At 38.6% G+C, this 20331-nt stretch overlaps 1 protein-coding gene and 1 non-coding gene across 2 annotated transcripts in view; both read right to left on the reverse strand.

Annotated features, from left to right (window-relative positions):
* The window catches only part of CWC27 (CWC27 spliceosome associated cyclophilin), a 260727-nt gene extending 240480 nt beyond the window's left edge, over nucleotides 1–20247 (reverse strand). Inside the window, exons 1-5 of the mRNA XM_056112526.1 lie at nucleotides 20119–20247; nucleotides 11807–11903; nucleotides 5901–6013; nucleotides 2879–3022; nucleotides 1080–1178 (exon numbers count right to left, since the gene is read on the reverse strand). Of these exons, the coding sequence (XP_055968501.1) occupies nucleotides 1080–1178; nucleotides 2879–3022; nucleotides 5901–6013; nucleotides 11807–11903; nucleotides 20119–20160 (495 nt within the window). The 5' untranslated portion in view covers nucleotides 20161–20247. The remainder of the gene's footprint in view (nucleotides 1–1079; nucleotides 1179–2878; nucleotides 3023–5900; nucleotides 6014–11806; nucleotides 11904–20118) is intronic.
* LOC130021889 (U1 spliceosomal RNA) lies at nucleotides 1397–1553 on the reverse strand. The gene has a single exon (XR_008792231.1). It is a non-coding gene; the product is annotated as a U1 spliceosomal RNA (small nuclear RNA).
* Nucleotides 20248–20331: the final 84 nt, after the last annotated feature.

A 20331-nucleotide genomic window follows, 5' to 3' on the forward strand; every position in this document is an offset into this window, starting at 1 on the left:
CTCCCAAGTCACAAAGCATAATATTAACTGTCTTCCTGTGTCCACACAGAAAGGACATTGCTTACAATACAAGTTCAATGTCCTTAGATGGGTGTGACCTGACAAACCTAAGCTACCTGAGGAAGGACAAAAGAGTGTTATCCTACAGTACCATTCCCATTATATATGCTAATATAAAATACTTCTGCAAGGCTTCTGAATTCTCCCAATAATCTATGTGTATACCCTATGAAATACTTTATCCCTACTTTATGAAAGGGAAAAATAGTCAAGAAGACTTAAATGATAAATAAGAAAATAATACTAAAATGATAATAATAAAATATGATAAAAAAAAAAAAAAGAAAGCAATATTCCGGCTTTGTAAGTCCAAATCAACTGTTCTTAAGAATCTTACTTCCTGGGGCTGGAGCAATAACACAGCGGGTAGGGCGTTTGCCTTGCATGCGGCCTACCTGGGTTCGATTCCCAGCACCCGATGTGGTCCCCCAAGCACCGCCAGGAGTGATTCCTGAGTGCAGAGCCAGGAGTACTCCTGAGCATCAGCTAAGTGTGACCCCCCCCCCCAAAAAAAAGAATCTTACTTCCTGAATCAAGTCATCACAGAAGTCACTTCATTGGACTAAATAACCCTAATTTTCTAACTTTCCCTTTAATTGGAGTATTTTATTCATTTTATTCATAGTATTATCATTAAAGTTTTATCTTTTAATTAAAAATATTTATTTAAAAAATTTCTTAAAAATAAATTGTTCCTAAATAAATTAGAGAAAAAAAACCTGAGTTGTGATGTTAACTTAGCATAAAGATCTCATCTGATAATTTAAAAATATTAATCATCAGGAGCCAGAGCAATAGTCCAGTAGGCAGGATGCTTGTCTTACAGCCAACCCGGATTTGATCCCCAGAACCACATAAAGTCTCCCAGCTCCTGCCAGGAGTGATCCAGAAGCACAGAGCCAGAAGCTCATAGCACAGTCAGGTGTGGCCCCAAATCCAAAATAAACAAAAAATACTAATGCTCAATTTCTCTTAAATAGCAATTTAGGAGTTGCATCTCATAATTAACATGTTCCTACCTCACAACTTTTTATTTTGTGTGGGTTCCTTGGTCTCTCATCATCATCAATGTCAACTTCTGTCAATCGCAGCATGTTATATATTGTATCCCCTGTAACCTATTAAATTTAAAGAAAAATCAGTTGTAAATCATTACAAAAATTCTTTAAAGTAATGATTTTTAAAATGACTTTAAAGTAATAATTTTAAATGCCTTTTTGAATGTGGCGTTTGAAGATATTTTCTAATAATTAAGAGAATTTCATATTTAAAAGGAAAGTATTTACAGTATACGGTGTGAAAAAGAAACTTCATTTCCCCTACCCCTGCCCCTGCCCAGGGGAATGCGTGAAGGTACTTCCCCCACAACTACAAATTATGCAGTTGATCTTCCGACATTAGGGGAAATCGCAGGGGTCAAAACATCGGCAGTCCAATGAATAAGCCTCGCCCTGGGAAAACCACCCTCGTGATCTTCCCTGCCAGCTAAGTATTAATAACTTCATCTTAAGGGGAAAAAGAACAATAAAACTCAATTCATCGATAATCTTTTTGGAAATGTTGAAAATATAACAGAAATTTTTATTAAAATTTAAGTACAGTACTAATTAACCTCTTACTGAATGACAAATTTTTATTCAAACATTTTAAACAAATTTAGACTTTAGGATAGGGTAGATAGAATAGGCAAGAAACAGTAACAATGTGATAAAAATGCTTTCCACACATTATCTCATCCAACCTTCTAAAACCTAAAAGCAGATACTATCATTATCCTCTTTATCCAAATAAAAAAACTGAGGTTCAAAGAAATTACACAACCAATAATACTCTTCTTTATGATGGCTAATCATCATGCTACATTTGGTTTCCAATACATGTCATATAATTGATATAAGTATCAATAACACTTGCAAACTAAATCTCATTGTATTATATATTTTTAAAATAAGATAAAAATCTATAAATTCTTTTCACTTAACATTAAAGAGTTTAAAAATAATACTAATTTTTCAGTTGCGCTAAATTTGGATTTTTCCCTTTCATTATCATAAAATCCAGTTTTGCTTAGAAAACAGGAAATGACTCTTACTGAACCAGCAGAGGGAGCTGATCTACTCATTATGTCCTGATAAATCTAAGACTTAAAAACACGTGGGAATGTATTTCTAAGAGAAGAATAGGGAATGGGAGAAAGAGAAAAGGTACAATGGGTAGGGCCTTGTATACACCTGACCTAGGTTCAATCACCAATGCCCCTTACGGTACCTAAAGCCCCACCAGGAGTGATTCCTGAGAACAGAGTCTGCTGAGTGTAGGTGACCTCTCCCCCCAAAATAGGAGAGGAATGAGAAAAGAAAATCTCACATTTCCTTCTCAAAATGTGAACAACATTTTTTAATTGACATTAACATGAGCAGTATTAAATTAGTATTATTCAAAGTAACATTTCAGATAAGTTTTATGTTAATATAACTTGTACCTAAACCTATAGGAATTTATCACTAATAAAATATTTAACTACTAAATATTAATACTTAGGTATCGAGGTAAAAACATAAAATTAGTATCTGAGAGATATAGAAATTAATGTCACCAGTATGATTTTAGAAAAAAATGAAAACTTCTGAAGCCATACCAACAGCTTCTTTGAAATACACAGAAGATAATTTGGATGGTGCCCACAGTACACTCTAACAAAAATATATTCTGTCAATTCAGTAATGACACATAAATGTCCTAGGGAAATATTTTTTAAAGATAGCTTTAGATAAGTGGATTATATTGCCATATTAAGCTATAATAACTAGATACAAACCTTCCCAAAGATTGTATGCTTGTTATTAAGTTCATCTGCTCGGCCCAGTGTAAAGAAAAACTGGCTGCCATTATCATGAGGACCAGCATTTGCCATGGCAACCAGTCCTCTCCGATTAAAACGTAATCGAGAGTGAAATTCATCCTGAAACACAAAAAGATTCAGTGAATAACCTCAGGCCATTCATTCATTGTCAGCTAACTAGAAAAGTGTCATACAACTCCCAGTTTAAAAAAAAAAAGCCTTTTTTTCAAATTTAAATCACATTATTTTCTATTCCTATTCCTATTAAACTTGGTTTCACCAATCTATTAGTACCGTTAAAACATACTCAACGTCAAACTTACTCTAATTTGTGGAAAGCTCCCCTGCTTGCACATGGAGAAAAGGTACTATAAGGGAAATTAAAGTTTTTAAGTGTGACCTCCCTTATTCTTCCTATACCTCAAAATCATCTTTTAGAATCTATTATTAGTCCAAGAAAATAACAATTGAATCATTGCAGTCTTCAACTTCTATCCCTTCCTTCTATTCTAAAGATTATGAAACAAATGCTTTTCTCTCATTTTTTAGTGCAATAAATCTCTACTGTGGATTATGTGCCTTTGCATTGTTCTGTAAAATTTGTATCTTTCAAAAGCAAGCCATTTTAAGGTAATTTTTTTGCTCTGAAAGGGCTACATCATAAACACATTAGTCTCATAGTTAACAAAATTTGAATCCAGACATGATAATGGATTCATTTATATTACAGATATCTTATGTAATCAGCCCTTTTCAGAAAGTTCTATTTTCATTAATAAAAACTTCTTGATATTTTAAATCAGAGAATCATAACTCTCTCCTCTAATAAAAAAATTATCTAATTGAAAAACTTAATAGGAGAAGTGTATTATCTGAATATAAAGCCAAAATCTCAAGTTTAAAAAAAATTGTCAAAAGAAGCTATTCTTTGATATAAAATAATAGAATAAAAGAATACTTCCAAGTAGATGGAGGTATCAAAAAATCAAGAAAGACCTCAATTTGGTAAACTATAAAATAGTGCAACAGTGACATTTGAAGCCTTTTTATAACCATTCCACATTTTTTTTTGTTTTTTTTTTTTTTTTTGATTCCTCCGCCCCTCTCGGAGAGCCCGGCAAGCTACCGAGAGTATTCGATATGCCAGACACAGTAACAACAAAGTCTCCAATGGAGACGTTACTGGGCCCGCTCGAGCAAATCGATGATCAACGGGAGGGCCTTTCCACATTTTCTAAGAACTGTATCATGTAGCAATTTAAGCAAATAGTTGAAAGATTTTTCTCAAGAATCACACAGCAACCCCAGTAAAAAATTAAAGGAAACTTTAGGACAGTATCGCATTAGTACAAGCAAAATCTTAAAAAAAAAAAAAAAACTAATAGTTGATGTTTACTCAAAAAATATGGGATTGGCATCATCAGATTACCTATCCACTGATGTTATTCTAATTTCATAATTAATACTTTTTTGTTTTTATGTGTATGCTAGCAGTGCAAAAACCACTGATTCATATACACTCATTTTTCTATTTTTTTTAATGGAGCTTCTTTCTGTTCCCCTTTTGATTTGTTGCTAGTGCAAGCATGCTTTTACTCTACAAGATTACTATATACAATTTCAAAATAATTCTGCTATGGACTGGACTGTGTACGCTTAAAATTTATATTAAAGCTCTAACCCTAAGGGAACTGTGAAGAGATATTGGTTAGACAGAGACTCTAGAAAGTACTAATCAGGCAGAACTAGTACTTTTATTACAAGGGAAAACAAAAATAAACAACAAAAAACACCAGAATGTCCTCTCTTTACCCTGTACCAGTCATCAGTCAGAAAAAAAGTCTCCACCAGGAACTGAAATGACAGCACCTTGATCTTCGGCTACCTAGTCTCCAGAGATGTGAAAAACAAACTCCAGTTGTTAATGTTAATACCCAACTGGTATTAATTTCAAATAGCAGTTCAAGCAGATTAATACGAATCCCATATAATGACAGGGACTGGAGTCATAGTACAGTCCATAGAGCACTTGCCCTGCACACAGCTGACCGGGATTTGATCCCCAGCACCCCATACGGAAGCCAAAGGCCACCATGGCGATCCCAGATCACAGAGCCATGAGTAAGCCCTGAGTACCACAAAGGGTGGACCAAGGATAAACACCAAAAATAAACCAAATCCCATATAATGTCAAATAAATTTTTTGAAGTAAGGTGGCAAATGCAATATTCTACAAATGTCTCACATTTATACAGTTGCAGAGATCAGACATAACCACACCCATGAAGTATATTATGTTATCTTTAGATTTTTTTAGCTTATATTTTCCTCACTACCCCCATTTGATCTCGAATTCAATCAAGCCTAGTTTGTGATTAGAAAAACCTAGAATGAATGCTTAACAGAGTAAGAGCTGCTCTTCTACCTGTTTTATCTAAAATATAAATATAATGGAGCGATAGCACAGCGGTAGGCCATTAGCCTTGTGCTCTGCCCGCTGGCTGAGTTGGGTTCCATTCCTCCGCCCCTCTCGGAGAGCCCGGCAAGCTACCGAGAGTATCTCGCCCACACAGCAAAGCCTAGCAAGCTACCTGTGACGCATTCAATATGCCAAACACAGTAACAACAAATCTCAAAATGGAGATGTTACTGGGCCCGCTCAAGCAAACTGATGAACAATGGGAGGACAGTGCTTTATATTAATCATATGAAATAGTATTATAGAAATTTATAGCATGTTGGCATAAATTTATTAACATAAAGTAAGTAATTCCTATTATTTGTGTAATAGAAATTATTAATATAAATCAGTGATATGTTATATAAATATAAATATATTTAGATATCTTAAGCATAAGTATAATTTCAGATAAAACATATAGACAACTACTTTTATACACTAATATGAAATGCATTTTGTATTTGTGTGACACAATCATTTTTGATTAAGGAATACAAGATGACTTATAAAAGAGTAATAACAAAAACTCTGTCTCACCTTGAATGGGGCTCCATAGATAGACTCTCCACCAGCCCCTGTACCAGTAGGATCCCCACCTTGGACTATAAAACCAGGTACCACTCTATGGAAAATGGTGTTGTCGTAATAGGCTAAAAAATTTAAAATAATTTAAATTTATTTTTATCTATGTAGAGTTAACACAAGAACCACACAAATGTTTTTCCAAGAAAGTTAAACATTTTCCAACAACTTCTGCAGCAACCATGATTATTATTGTTACTATCATTTATTTTCAGTATTTTTCCAAACTCAGTGCTTTATTTATTATTTAAATCATTTTAAGTCTTCCATTACTTACAAGTGAACACAATCTACCTCAATCAATGACTAATATTTATCAAGTGCCTGTTGGGAACCAAGCATATGGATGCACAAGTCATACAGTAATGATTACAATGTAGAAACTGATAAATATTTTTATATCTATAAAGTATAATGACATAAAAGTCTTGTTTAAAAAATACAAACTGCAATCTAACAACTGTATTCAGTACATTTAAGGGATTGCAAGAAAAGGATGACAGGACTGGAGCGACAGCACAGCGGGTAGGGCATTTGCCTTGCATGCAGCCAACATTGCCGACACAGGTTCGATTCCCAGCATCCCATATGGTCCCCCAAGCACCGCCAGGAGCAATTCCTGAGTGCATGAGCCAGGAGTAGCCCCTGAGCATCACCGGGTGTGACCCAAAAAGGAAAAAAAAAAAAAGGATGACAATCAGCATCTACTTCCAGTAAAGAACTTTTAAGCTATATTTACAAGAATTCCCAGTAAACACAAGATCTCCTTAGTCATGAATAGGAATAGAAAATACCAAGAGGTCTAAAAGAATCTCTCCTATGATTCATAGAGACTAATACTGTATGAATCAATTAAGAATTTTGCCTTGCTTCTTCTTGGCTATGAAATTTTTAAATTTATTTTTTCATGATAAAACTACAAATATAAATTAGCAGTACTGTTCTGATAATTAAATATGATAATATAACCTCTAAATTTTCAAATTCCACAAAAAATGTGAGGTCATAAAACACTACCTTCACTTGAATTCTAAGTATTTGTATTTGAATTTGAATATAAAACATTCCCCAAGATAGTATCAGATCTGCTTTCCTCAAAAGATCAAACTTGGAAATGACAAAACTAAAGGTAGCAGGGCTGTGAAGGAAAGAAGAACAGAAGAAGGAAGAGAGGTAGAGGAGGGACAGGTGAAGAGGAAAAAGAGACAGATAAAGAGAACTATTTTACTTTCGAGATTAAAAATCAAGCTTGGGCAGTCATCTGTTCTCGGGCACTCAGGTTTCTTCCAGATTCTGGCTATTGTAAAGAGCGCTGCAATGAACAAACCAGTGCAGATGTCACTTCAACTATACTTGAGAGAACAAAAGGGAATGCCCTGCCACAGAAGCAGGGTCGGATGGGGGGATGGGGAGTGGGAGGGATACTGGGATCCATAGTGGTGGAAAATGGGCACTGGTGGAGGGATGGGTATTTGATCATTGTGTAACTGAAACCCAAGCACAAAAATTTGTAAATCTACAACGGTACCTCATGGTGTCTCACTAATAAAAATTTAAAAAAACAAATAAAAATAAAAAGGCAGTTTTCTATTGTAAAATAAATAAATAAATAAATAAATCTTGGGGCCTCCATGTACCACTGCTGCTTTCAATTGAAGAATTTAATAGAATTAAATTCTTAGAATTATCATTCATTGTATTCATTTGGGATTCCTCTTAGACTTCTTGTTAACCTTTGCAATACTAAATTCTATCTCTTACCTGTTGAGTTAAGAGAACTGCTCTAGTTATTTTTCTTACTATTTTCCTACACTTTGTTCTTTCTTCTGTTTTCTTACAAACAGGAAACAATTTGTTGTAGCAATTAAGTTTCATCATCTAGCTTTAGGAAACTATTTCTTTTCATTGTCAAAATACATCCAGATGTTTTCTGTTTCTTCCATTCACCTGGTCATGGATTATAATTTACCATTCATTCTTTCAATGTTTTTGTACTTTCATCTCTCTCCTATAAAATTTGAGCTTTTGAATCAAAACTTCTTTCCAGAAATAACTCTGACTTTTCCATGTCTACTAGTGTTTCTTGGTACTACTGACAGTCACTTGAGGCTTCTCTAACTGAACTACCTGTTTGATTCAATTTCCTTCCTGCCTGCCATAACAATTATTAATAATAGTCTTTACAGATGTCTTTTTTGGTAGTTTTATTTGGTAGGGGGCGAGGGTAATTTTATTTCTTAAATATTTTGCTGGTGATTACCCTTTTGATTATCTGTTTGGAGAGTTCTTGCTATTCCTATAACTAGTTATTTTGATTCTCTTTCACATTTTGCATGTGACCAAAAGCACTATTTTCTGATATTCTGATCGAAGGACAAAGACTTGCCACCACTGGCGATAACTGAAAGTGGAGATTATTGAATAAATATGCAATGTTTTAAAATAGAATTTTTAAATAGAATTTAATAATAAATAAGAATAAATAATAAACAATAAGTTTAAAAAATGTTTGCAATGTTTCATGAAAGAACATTCTGGAGTGAATGTGTAATTCTATAAAATTTGTTAAAAAATTAAAAATGACAGGAAAAAATAAACAGGGCTGAAGACAATAAAAACAGCACTGAATGTTAGATGAAAGATGGTTAAAAAGCAAAGTTTTAAATATATATTAAAAATGAATAAACCTGAACAGATGAGGAAAGAAGATGTACTCAAAGAAGGAGTGTAAGAAAAATGAGACTGAGGAACTGAAGAAGTCCTAAGTAGATGTGAAAGTGGAACTGGGAAGAAACTTCTAAGAAAATAAAAGTAATCGCAACTGGGGTTAGAGTGATATAGCACAGTGGTTATGACATTTGCCTTGCACATAGCTGACCCAGGTTCAATCCCTGGCTTCCCGTATGGTCCCCTGAGTACCACCAAGAGTGATCCCTGAGCACTGAGTCAGCAGTAAGCCCTGAGCACCAACAGGTGTAACCCAAAAAAAAAAAAAAAAGTAATGGCCATCTAAAACCATACAGTTCTTTAGTGCAATGAGGAAGTTGCAAGGGTAGAAAGTCAAGCAGCCTGATGATTCAACTATGAGAACAAATAGAACTTAATAATAAGCACTGTAGCACTGTCCTCCCACTGCTCATCAATTTGCTGGAGCGGGCCCAGTAACGTCTCCATTGTGAGACTTGTTGTTACTGTGTTTGGCATATCGAATACATCACGGGTAGCTTGCCAGGCTTTGCCTTGTGGGCAAGATACTCCTTAGTAGCTTGCCAGGCTCTCTGAAAGGGGTGGAGAAATCGAACCTGGCTCAGCTGAGCCAGCTGCGTGCAAGGCAATTGCCCTACTGCTGTGCTATCGTTCGGCAGGTAAAGAGATTAAAGAAAAGAGCAAGTACAAATGAGCAAGAAACATAAAGTGGAGCAAGAAAAGCCTCTTCAACAAGTATGATGAGAAAACTGGGCAGCTATGTGTAAAAAAATGAACTCAGACTTCTTTCTAACTTAGAACCAGGCACAAAAGTCAGATCAAAATGGATTAAAGACCTCAATATAAGACCTGAATCTATAAGATACAAAGAGGAAAATGTGGGCAGAACCCTCCAACGATGTTGAAGCTAAAGACATCTTCAAAGATGAAACACCACTGACCAAGCAAGTGGAAGCAAATATATATTTAAAAAAAAATGGACCTACATTAAACTAAAAAGCTTCTGCACCCCAAAAGAAACAGTGACCAAGATACAAAAACAGATTGGCAAAAATTATTTATCCAATACCCAACTGATATGGGGTTAATATCCAAGATATATAATGCACTGGTAGAACTTTACAAGAAAAAAAAATTGAACCCCATCAAAAAATGGGGAGAAGAAATGAACAGAAACTTTCTCAAAGAAGAAATACAAATTGCCAAAGGACACATGAAAAAATGCTCTACCTCTCTAATCATCAGGGAGACACAAATCAAAACAACAAGATATTATCTCAGACCACAAAGACTGGCACACATGCAGAAGAACAAGAACTACCAATGCTGGCGTGGATGCGAAGAGAGAGAGACTCTTCGTTATTGGTGGGGATGCTGATTGGTCCAGCCTTTTTTGGAAAACAATATGGGTATTCCTCAAAAAGCTAGAAATTAAGCTTCCACACAACCCAGCACTATCACTTCTGGGAATATACCCCAAGGGACCAAAACACTGAGCAGAAATGCCATCTGCATTTCTATGTTCACTGCAGTACTGTTTACAATAGCCAGAATCTGGAAACAACCCAAGAACAGATGACTGGTTAAAGAAACCATTACATCTACACAATGGAATACTATGCAGCTCTTAGGAAAAATGAAGTTATGCAATCTGCTTGTAAATAGATGGATGTGGAATATGATGTTGAGTTAAATGAGTCAGAAGGAAAAGAATAGACATAGTGTGATTGGACTCATTTGTGGGAAATAAAAGAAAATTTAAAAAAAATTAATATGAGACCAATACCCAAAGAGCTGGAGCGATAGCACAGCGGGTAGGGCGTTAGCCTTACAAGCGGCCAACATGGCCGACCCGAGTTCGATTCCTCCGCCCCTCTCGGAGAGCCCGGCAAGCTACCGAGAGTATCCAATATGCCAAACACAGTAACAACAAAGTCTCCAATGGAGACGTTACTGGGCCCGCTCGAGCAAATCGACGATCAACGGGAGGGCCTTTACCTTTACCTTTACCTTTACCCAAAGACAGTACAAACAAGGGCCAGGAGGACTGATCCATGGTTGGAAGCCTACCTCAAATGCTCGAGGAGAAGGAAGCTGGGATAAAGAAGGAAGTACCATGACAAAGATAGTCAGAACACGTGCTGAAAACAGGTAAAGCAACAAACATGGATAACCTCTCAGTACCTGTATTGCAAACCAGAATGCCCCAAATGGGACAGAGAGAGAGAGAGAAAGAGAGTAAGAGAAAGAGAGAGAGAGAGAGAGAGAGAGAGAGAGAGAGAGAAGGAAAGTACCTGCCACAGAGACAAGCTGGAGGAGGACAGGGAAACTGGGGGCACTGGTAGTGGTGGGGGGATGGGTACTGGAACACTCTATGACTTGAAATCCGACTAAAATTTATAGCTTTGTAACTCTGCATTTCACAGTGACTAAAAAAAATTAAAATTAAAAAAGATTAATTATAACCACGTAGTAAAAGTGAAGACAAAAGGGAAGACACTGATAAATTTTTGTTTACTGGTTTAGTCAGAGCTGATAGTGGAAGACTTGACTGGAAGGCAGATGTGTAGATTACAGCTAAAAAGAAAAGAAAGATAAATGTGAAAATCATTTGACTGGGAGTAACAACTGAAGAATAAAGAAGCAGAAGCAATCTTAGCAAAATCCCAGACTTAGAGGAAGAAAGAAAAGAGATAGAAATTGGCAAAGGCCAGGACCTGGGAACAGCTCAGGGGTCAGGAAAACATGCCTTGACTACACAAGGACAAGTTGTGTCTTCTCCAATTTTTGGCATATAGTTCAACACTGACATACTCATATTAACTCCTATTCCCATCATCACTTTTAGCACATCAGAGCGATAGCACAGCGGTAGGGCGTTTGCCTTGCACCCAGCCAACATGGCCGACCCGAGTTCGATTCCTCCGCCCCTCTCGGAGAGCCCGGCAAGCTACCGAGAGTATTCGATATGCCAGACACAGTAACAACAAAGTCTCCAATGGAGACGTTACTGGGCCCGCTCGAGCAAATCGATGAACAACGGGAGGGCCTTTACCTTTACCTTTACCTTAATGTTCTGAAAAAAATACAATGCAGTTTACTTTTCAGTTAACAGAATTACTTCTATAGATTAAAAATCAAAAATTATGATTTACCTTCCAAACATAGCTGAATAAAATTTCTGCTAGCTTTAGGAGCTTCTTTTGACCACAATTCTATGTCAATATCTCCAGCTGTAGTCTTCAATAAAACCTGTTGAAAAGAATATTATTCCATTATCTTAAAAATCATCTCTTGGCTCAATAATCAATTGAAAGGCTGCTAAACTTGAAGCATTCACTAATAAATCTATAGATTAGAAATGCTGCTTCGCTTTGGTTGTTACAATGAGGTGATCATTCAGGGCAGCCTGGGGGATACCCACTCTGTGCAGAATAGTCAGTTGCCCACCCCCCCATCCCTCGATGAGCTTCACCTCCTCATCTAGAAGGTGTGTCAGGAAATAAGAGAGATGGGCATCTTTGTTGGCCCTCCCCAGAGCATGCAGCCCCAAGAGGGCCTGGTCGCTTTTCCTCTCCAGGGCCAGGCAGCTTCCATGCCCTCCAGAGCTACCCCCACTCATTGCTGGGAGACTTCAGTACTGAGAAGACAGCACAGTCCCCAGGGTCATTCTGTGGCGCTTCTGCTGCTTCTCTTTAGCCAACTGCTTCTCCTTGTACCCTCCTGCTTCTCCTTAGCCAACTGGTAGAATGAGGGGCCCACGGGCTCGGGGGTCCCGTTTTCGGGGCTAAAAGGAAAGTGTAGAAAGCCTACAGGTGCTTGATGAAGGCCTCTATGTCTAAGTAATAATGCTGACATATTTGAGAGATCATGGTTGAAGCTTCCAAAATGGTATTGGTTGGTTGGGGAAGGCTGAAGTGATGAGTCTGCTGGTTGTGGTGGCCTTTGTGTCCCAATCCCTTTTAGCCTGGCACCTTCGGGCCCCTGAGAACTCATAAACCCCAGAATCCAAGCCCACAGACATGCCCAGGCTTCTTAAATTACATTTTATGGGCAATGGAAATAGAGTAACAGAGGCATAAGCAGTAACCAGTGAATCTATGAACCAGAACACCACACAGATAACCAGGAATCAAAAGCTCCACTGTCAGCACTGACAAAACCTAAAGGGAAACAAAGGAATTCAGCTACACTGGTAGACAGGGACAGAAGTCCAGGCAAATCCTCAAATTTATCAGAAGTCTGAAGAGTGGTTGAGGAGGACCTCAAATCAATACTCTAAGCAATGGCAGAGGAAATTAAACAATCATTGGAAAAGAAATTCAATCAACTCAAAAAACTGATTCAGAGCATGAAAGAATCCATTACAATGGAATTGTCAGAGCTCAAGAACACAGTAACAAGCTACAATAACAGAATTCTGAATTTGGAGAGCCATATCAGCAAACTTAAAGATAAATTACAAGTCAAGAACAACAATGAAGTCGTCAAAGGGAAGTTGAAAAAAATGGAAGAGAATGAAAGATACTTAATGGATAAGAGCAAGGGAAATAATCTCCAAATTACAGGAGCATCAGATGGAGAGGAAAAAAAGAAAAGGGAAGGAGGATTAGTGAAAGAGAGTAGCTCAAAAATTTCTCCACTCTTGAAAGGAGATTTCTACACAGATTTGTGAGGCCCAAAGAACACCAAAATAGATTCAAATAAAATAACATCAGAGCATACTGTAATCAAAATGGAAAAAACCAGAGACACAAACTACCTAAAGCATCAAGAACAAAAACCTCAAGTACAAGGGAAATAGCATAAAACTACAACAGATCTCCCATATGATACCATACAAGCAAGAAAAAAAAGTCGAATGACATATTCAAAGTAATCGATGAGAAAAACTTTCAACCAAGAGTCTATTATTCTGCAAAGCTGTCATTTAGATTTGAAGGACATTCTCCAACAAGAGCCCACAACATTTGCTGTAACTAAACCAACCCTGAAAGAATTACTGAAAGGCAGCCTATAAAAAGGAAATGGGAAATTGCAAAGGGGAAAAAAAAAAACTAAACCAACACAGAAAAATGGCAATACAGCCCGTTATATGAATAATCTCTCTGAATGTCAAGAGACTAAATTTTCCTATCAAAAAACAAAGAGTAGCTAGATGGATCGGAAACAAAATCCATTATTTGCTGCTAACAGGAAACAAACCTGAATTCACGGAGTAAATACAGGTTCAGAGTGAAAGTATGGAAAACAGTCACACAAGCCAATGGCAGAAAAGAGAAGCTGGAACAGTCATATTTATATCAGACCAAATAGCAATCTAAAGAAACTAATAAGAGGCTGGGGTGTTGCTACTTATTGGTTAAAGGAATAATACATCAAGTAGCGCTCTCATCAGTATGTGGGCACCAAACGAAGAATCTGCAAAGTTTATAAAGCTTCTGCTCACAGACCTTAAAAAAAATTTTTAAAAAAAATAAACCACAATAGTAATGGGAGAACTCAACACTCTATTTCTGCCAATAGCCAACAGACAAATAAACCAGAAGAATACCAGGAAAGATACAAGAGACCTAAATAGAGTCAGCAGAACTGGGATTAATGGGCATATATAAGGCTCTCCATCCTCAAAAAGCTGAAAGCACCTTCTCTAGTGCTCAAGGAAATTCTCCAGGACAGATCACACACAAAGGCATACCTCAAACACATAAATTTACAAATACAGAAATCATACCAAGCACCCACTGAGATCACAACACTATGAAAGCAGAAATTAACCACTGAAAAGATACGGAGAAACTCCAACACCTGGAAACTGAGTAAAACACTGTTAAATAATAACTGGGTCAAAAAGAAAATCAGGGAAGATTTTGAAACATTCCCTTGAAACATTCCTAAGAAGTTTCTTAGGAATATATATTAATATATAATTTATATTAAGTGATCATTACAATGAAAATGAAGAGAAAATGAAGAAACAAACTCAGAACCTATGAGACACATCAAAAGCTGTATGCAGAGAGAAACTGGGAGCAATACAGGCCTATCATAAGAAAGAACAAGCTCAAATTAACAGCCAATACACACATCTTAAATCCTGGTGAAGGAACAACAAATGATCCCAAAATTGGCAGAAAGGAAATAATAATAGCTAAAAAGTTTTTAATTGAACTATTTTAGTAGGCATGGGGCTAGAGCGATAGTACAGCGGGTAGGCTGTTTGCCTTGCACGCAGCCGACCCAGGTTTGATTCCTCCACCCCTCTCGGAGAGCCCAACAAGCTACCGAGAGTATCTAGCCTGTATGGCAAAGCCTGGCAAGCTCCCCGTGATGAATTCGATATGCCAAAAACAGTAACAAGTCTCACAATTTGCTGTGAGACATTACTGGTACCCGCTCGAGCAAATCGATGAACAACAGGAGGACAGTGGACAGAAATCAATTATATAGAAATCAAGAAACTAACACAAAGAGTCAATGAAACCAGGAGCTGGTTCCTCAAAAGAATAAACAAAATAAAGAAGTCTTTTTCTACACTCAAAAGGAAAAAGAAAATACCTGAATAAATTGGATCAGAAACAAAAGGGGTAAAATTGAAACAGAGGCCTCATAAATTTAAAATATTTCTTTGGCCATACCTTTAAAACACTTTTAGCAGTTAAGCTGAAGAACCTAGAAGAAACGGAAGGTTCTTAGAATCATGTAATATCCCTGAACTGAGTGAGGGGGAAAGAAAAAAACAGAATAGGGCATTCACAAGCAAGGAAATTGAAAGAGAAATTAAGAATCTCCCCAAGAACAGTATCACTTGATCACTTGATACCCCATTACTCATTGATTTACTCGAGCGAGTGCCAGTAACGTCTCCATTCATCCCTGTTGTGTGCTAGTGTAGCCCAATGGCATCTGCTCATTCTAGGAACACAAAGAGCCTCAAACCTATCATTCAGGGTCTTGACGAAGAAGTCTGACCATCTTGTAGGTGGGCGTCCACGCGATCTTTTGACGTCCCGTGGAATCCAGTCAGTAATGGCTCTAGTCCAGCGGTCATCTCTAAACCTCATTACGTGTCCAGCCCATCTGATTTTTGATGACTTGGCAAATGAGACAGCGTCCCTGATTCTTGAGCATTGACGGAGATTGGAACTCCAGATTCTATCTCTCATTTGAGTGAAGCGTGATACTCCAAGCATAGCTCTTTCGATTCCTCTTTGAGACCCGAATAGCGTTCTCATCCTGTTTTCGTAGGGCCCAGGTCTCTGAACAGCATATACAACAAATATATAACAAATAACCCTATACTTTTATATATTTCATAAATATATTTCATTTAAACAAAAAATATAAACATATGCAGAATATTTTACTAGATGGGGAAAAAGTAGTTTGCACACTTCTCTAAGTGTATACTGACTGCTTTAGAAACCACTGCACTTAAAAAAAACTAAGCAGATCATCCCTCCCTCAGCAAGTTCTGGAGTCAGGATGCCCATAATAGAAGATAACCCTGTAATTTATTAGCTTCATTGCTGTGGCTGTGATATAAAGCTGTGACTCAAGTTTCCTTATCAAAAACAAGGATAACAATATTCTTGTTTGTTATCAGAATAAAATAAGTTATTATGCATAGCATGCTTAGAACTATACCTGAAAAACAGAAAATTTTCAAAAAGTGGTAGCTATCACTTAATCACTTAATCCCCGTTATTCATCGATTTATTCGAGCGGGTGCCAGTAACGTCTCCATTCATCCCGGTTGCGTGCTAGCGTAGCCCAATGGTATCTGTTCGTTTTAGGAACATGTAGAGCCTCAAACCGATCATTTAGGGTCTTGACGAAGAAGTCTGACCATCTTATAGGTGGGCGTCCACGTGATCTTTTGATGTCTCGTGGAATCCAATCAGTAATGGCTCTAGTCCAGCGGTTGTCTGTAAACCTCATTACATGTCCAGCCCATCTGATTTTTGATGTCTTGGCAAATGAGACAGCGTCTCTGATTCTTGAGCGTTGACGAAGATCAGAACTCCGGATTCTATCTCTCATTTGAGTGAATTGTGATATTCCAAGCATAGTTCTTGATAGCATAGTAGCTATCATTGTCATAATTATTATATTTATACATTTTTCTTTGGCTATATGCAACAAATAATGTATGTAAGGCTTGGTCACCATGCTTACCAAGATTTCTCAAAATCTTTTCACTGATAGATAAGCTCCTGTTTTGTTTTGTTTTGTTTTTTAAGCACACAGGCTGGAGAGATAGTACAGGATTTAAGATGTTTCACCTATCCTGGTTTGGTCCCCTGGCACCACATATGGTTCCCCAAAGCACCATCATGAATGATCCCTGAGCACAAAGTCAGGAGTAAGCCATGAGCACAACCAGCCATGTCCCAACCCTCCAACACAGTCCCAAACCCCAACCCCCAAAAAGCACATGGTTTCTTCCTTCTTTGGTCATACATGCCATCACTATGTTTTTTCTTTTGATGAAGCAAGAAAGTTTCTATTGAAACTTATTTAAGAAGATGCAACAGGAGAGAGAAAAGGAAAAATGTGTGTTGAAGAGAGAACACAGGCTTTTCCAATGTGGAAACAGGCAAGCAAAAAAAAAAAAAAAAACAACATACTGACAATTAAGCCAGATATGTATTCAAGAGAAAACCAGGTTTTGAAGAGTAAGCCCATATATGCCATCACTATTTTGTTAGGCCCTAGTGGGTCCCTGAAGCTCCCAAATAAGACAATACTTGGTTAAGAAAATGTTTCTTAGGAATATATATTAATATATAACTTATAGTACCACTGTAGCACTGTCCTCCTGTTGTTCATCAATTTGCTCGAGCGGGCACCAGTAACGTCTCACAACAAATTGTGAGACTTGTTACTGTTTTTGGCATATTGAATACGTCACAGGAAGCTTGCCAGGCTTTGCCTTGTGGGCGAGATACTCTTGGTAGCTTGCTGGGCTCTTCGAGAGGGGCGGAGGAATCGAACCCAGGCCATTATGTCAGCTGTGTGCAAGGCAAATAAACGCCTTACCCGTTGAGCTATCGCTCCAGCCCCTTTTATAAGAGATCAGATTTCTCTCAACTGGTACTTTTCTGTACCTCACTAGCAGACACAAGAGTCAAAGTATAACATGGCAACACACAGCATATTTATGCACTGAGATAAGAGATGGTCTAGGATAATGTGTTTATTACTTCCCAAACTGATAATGGAATTCATCTTTGAAAGGATAAATTTTCTGTTCCATTTACTCTGGAGATTTCCGATCCTCTCAATACCTGAGGCAGCATTAGATAGTACAGACATTAAACATTCATTGAGCAAACTTGCATTATACCTGCTTTAGACTTTGCAGCACAAAATTCTTACTGTGCATGCTTTCCAAGGTCTAGAGCTCTAAAGCCTCAGTCTTCAGTCAGCTTATGCTAGCAAAAAAATCCCCAAATAATAATTGAAAGAAAAACTGGATCCTGCCAGATGTTCCCCTTCAGCCTATTTAAATTAAGGACATTATTTGAGGGTCGGAGTGATAGTACAATGGGTAGGGCATCTGCCTTGCACATGGCGAACCCGGATTCAATCCCAGGCATCCCATATAGTCCCCTAAGCAGAGCCAGGAGTAATTCCTGAGCGTAGAGCCAGGAGTAAACCCTGGGCATCACTGGGTGTGACCCAAAAATTAAAAAAAAAAATTTTAAATGGACAGTATTTGAGTTTGCAAGTGATTATGATTACTTGCTCATATTGTATCTTTAACAAGTGACTCTGAAGATAAGACCAATGCTATTTTTTCTTGGCATTGTATCCTTAAAACCTAGTATAAAATTTGACACGTGCTAGATGCTCAACAAGTATCTGAAACTTCTGTTCAGACATAATTTCACACTTCCTACCCTTCGTCACAGCAGGTAGGGCATTTGCCTTGCATGCGGCCGACCAGGTCAGCCCAGGTTCGATTCCTCTGCCCCTCTCAGAAAGCGAGGCAAGCTACCGAGAGTATCTCGCCCGCACAACGAAGTCCGGCAAGCTCCCCGTGGAGTATTTGATATGTCAAAAACAGTAACAAGTCTCACAATGGAGACTTTACTGGTACCTGCTCGAGCAAATCGATGAACAATGGGAGGACAGCACTACAGTGCTACTACAGAAAAAAATGAAAGCAGTTAAGGTGGGCTACAAAAGTGGGGATGCTGAACGTGAATGAGATTTGTTGTTTCATGAAAAATATATTTTAAAAAAGGACTCTGCCAAGGTGGATCTGAGCAGGCAAAAGAGCATTCCAAAGAGGAAAAAGCAGCAAGTACCAAGGCCCTGCCTGGCAAACTGGGCAATTTCTATCTGTGTTCTACATTGGACATGGTATCACCCTCCATTTCCAACACTTGCACTACACCTGAACTCTTCTGGATTTTCACTATGATAGGAAGTAGTGGTGAAAAGTTCAAAAAACAAAGAAATGAAATAATTACCCTTCCCCATATATACACTAAAAACTTTATTACCAAATGCCAATCAATAAAAGTCTGCATAAATCATGGCAGCCACACAACAGAACAGTAGCACTGTAGCACTGTCCTCCATAGTCAATATGACAAAAAAACAGTAACAAGTCTCACAACGGAGACATTACTGGTGCCTGCTCGAGCAAAACAGAATAGTATCTGGTACAAATTTGGTTCATCATGACTCAACTGTATACTTTCAATCCCCCTATTTTCTCCATTCACTGGTTAATCATGTCTCATGAGTTCCAGAATTCGAGAGATACAAGCCCTGTAATGAATGCCTCCACTCATATTTTATATAGTTTGGACATTAATTTACACAACTTGACTATCTAAATCCATCAGAAAACCATTCTCCCATTCTAACGGGGAGACACTTCCCATTCCCCACTTTCTCGGACAATTATCTCGGGTTTTAAAGTCAGCTCAACAGCAGTTTCCTTATTAGGGTTTTCCCGAACTTTGCCAGTTGCTACCTTCTCCCGGTACATCACAGCATCACACACCTCTCCCAATACTGAAGCGCACTTTACACCACACCAGGACGGTTCTTCGCCTAACTAAACCCCGAGCTCTCCTAGATGGTTGCAAGTGGAGTTCGTCCATCCCTCTTTGCAGTCCCCGCGCTCCTAGCATAGCGTCTTCTGGGATAATCGTTATTTTTCTGATGGGCTGGGAACGACCTCTCGGCTAAGTAAATGGCATGCCAAGGGTTTTGACTTCTTAGACTTTCACCCAGAAAAGCACCTGCCTAACTTGGGCGGGGCCGTGGCTGGCAGGCCGGTGGAGAATCCGGAGACCCACTCTCGGCACACAGGTCCAGGCGTGGGCGCACTCCGGCCGAAGCCAGGGCTCCGAGTGCGGCTCGCGCCTCCGCCGGCCTCAAGAGAGCGGGGTGAAGAGGGCGGCTCTCCGCGGCGGGGCTTGAACTGGCGGGCGGCGGCTCTCACCTTCCCGTTGGTGGGAGGCTCCTGGATGTAGATGTTGCTCATGCCGGTCAGCCGGGAGTGGGCGGCCAGTCGCCGGCGCCGCCCGCGCGGGACACGCTCCCGAGGCCGGGTCGCAGCGAGCGCGCGCGGGCGTCCCGCGGGCAGCGGCGGCCGACGCTTCCCTAAGGCCGCCCGGGCGCCGCCGCGCCGCCCCGGACCGCCTCACCGCTGAGT

The sequence above is a fragment of the Sorex fumeus genome, unplaced genomic scaffold, assembly GCF_029834395.1.
Source record: "Sorex fumeus unplaced genomic scaffold, SorFum_2.1 ptg000018l, whole genome shotgun sequence".
Classification (NCBI taxonomy): Eukaryota; Metazoa; Chordata; class Mammalia; order Eulipotyphla; family Soricidae; genus Sorex; species Sorex fumeus.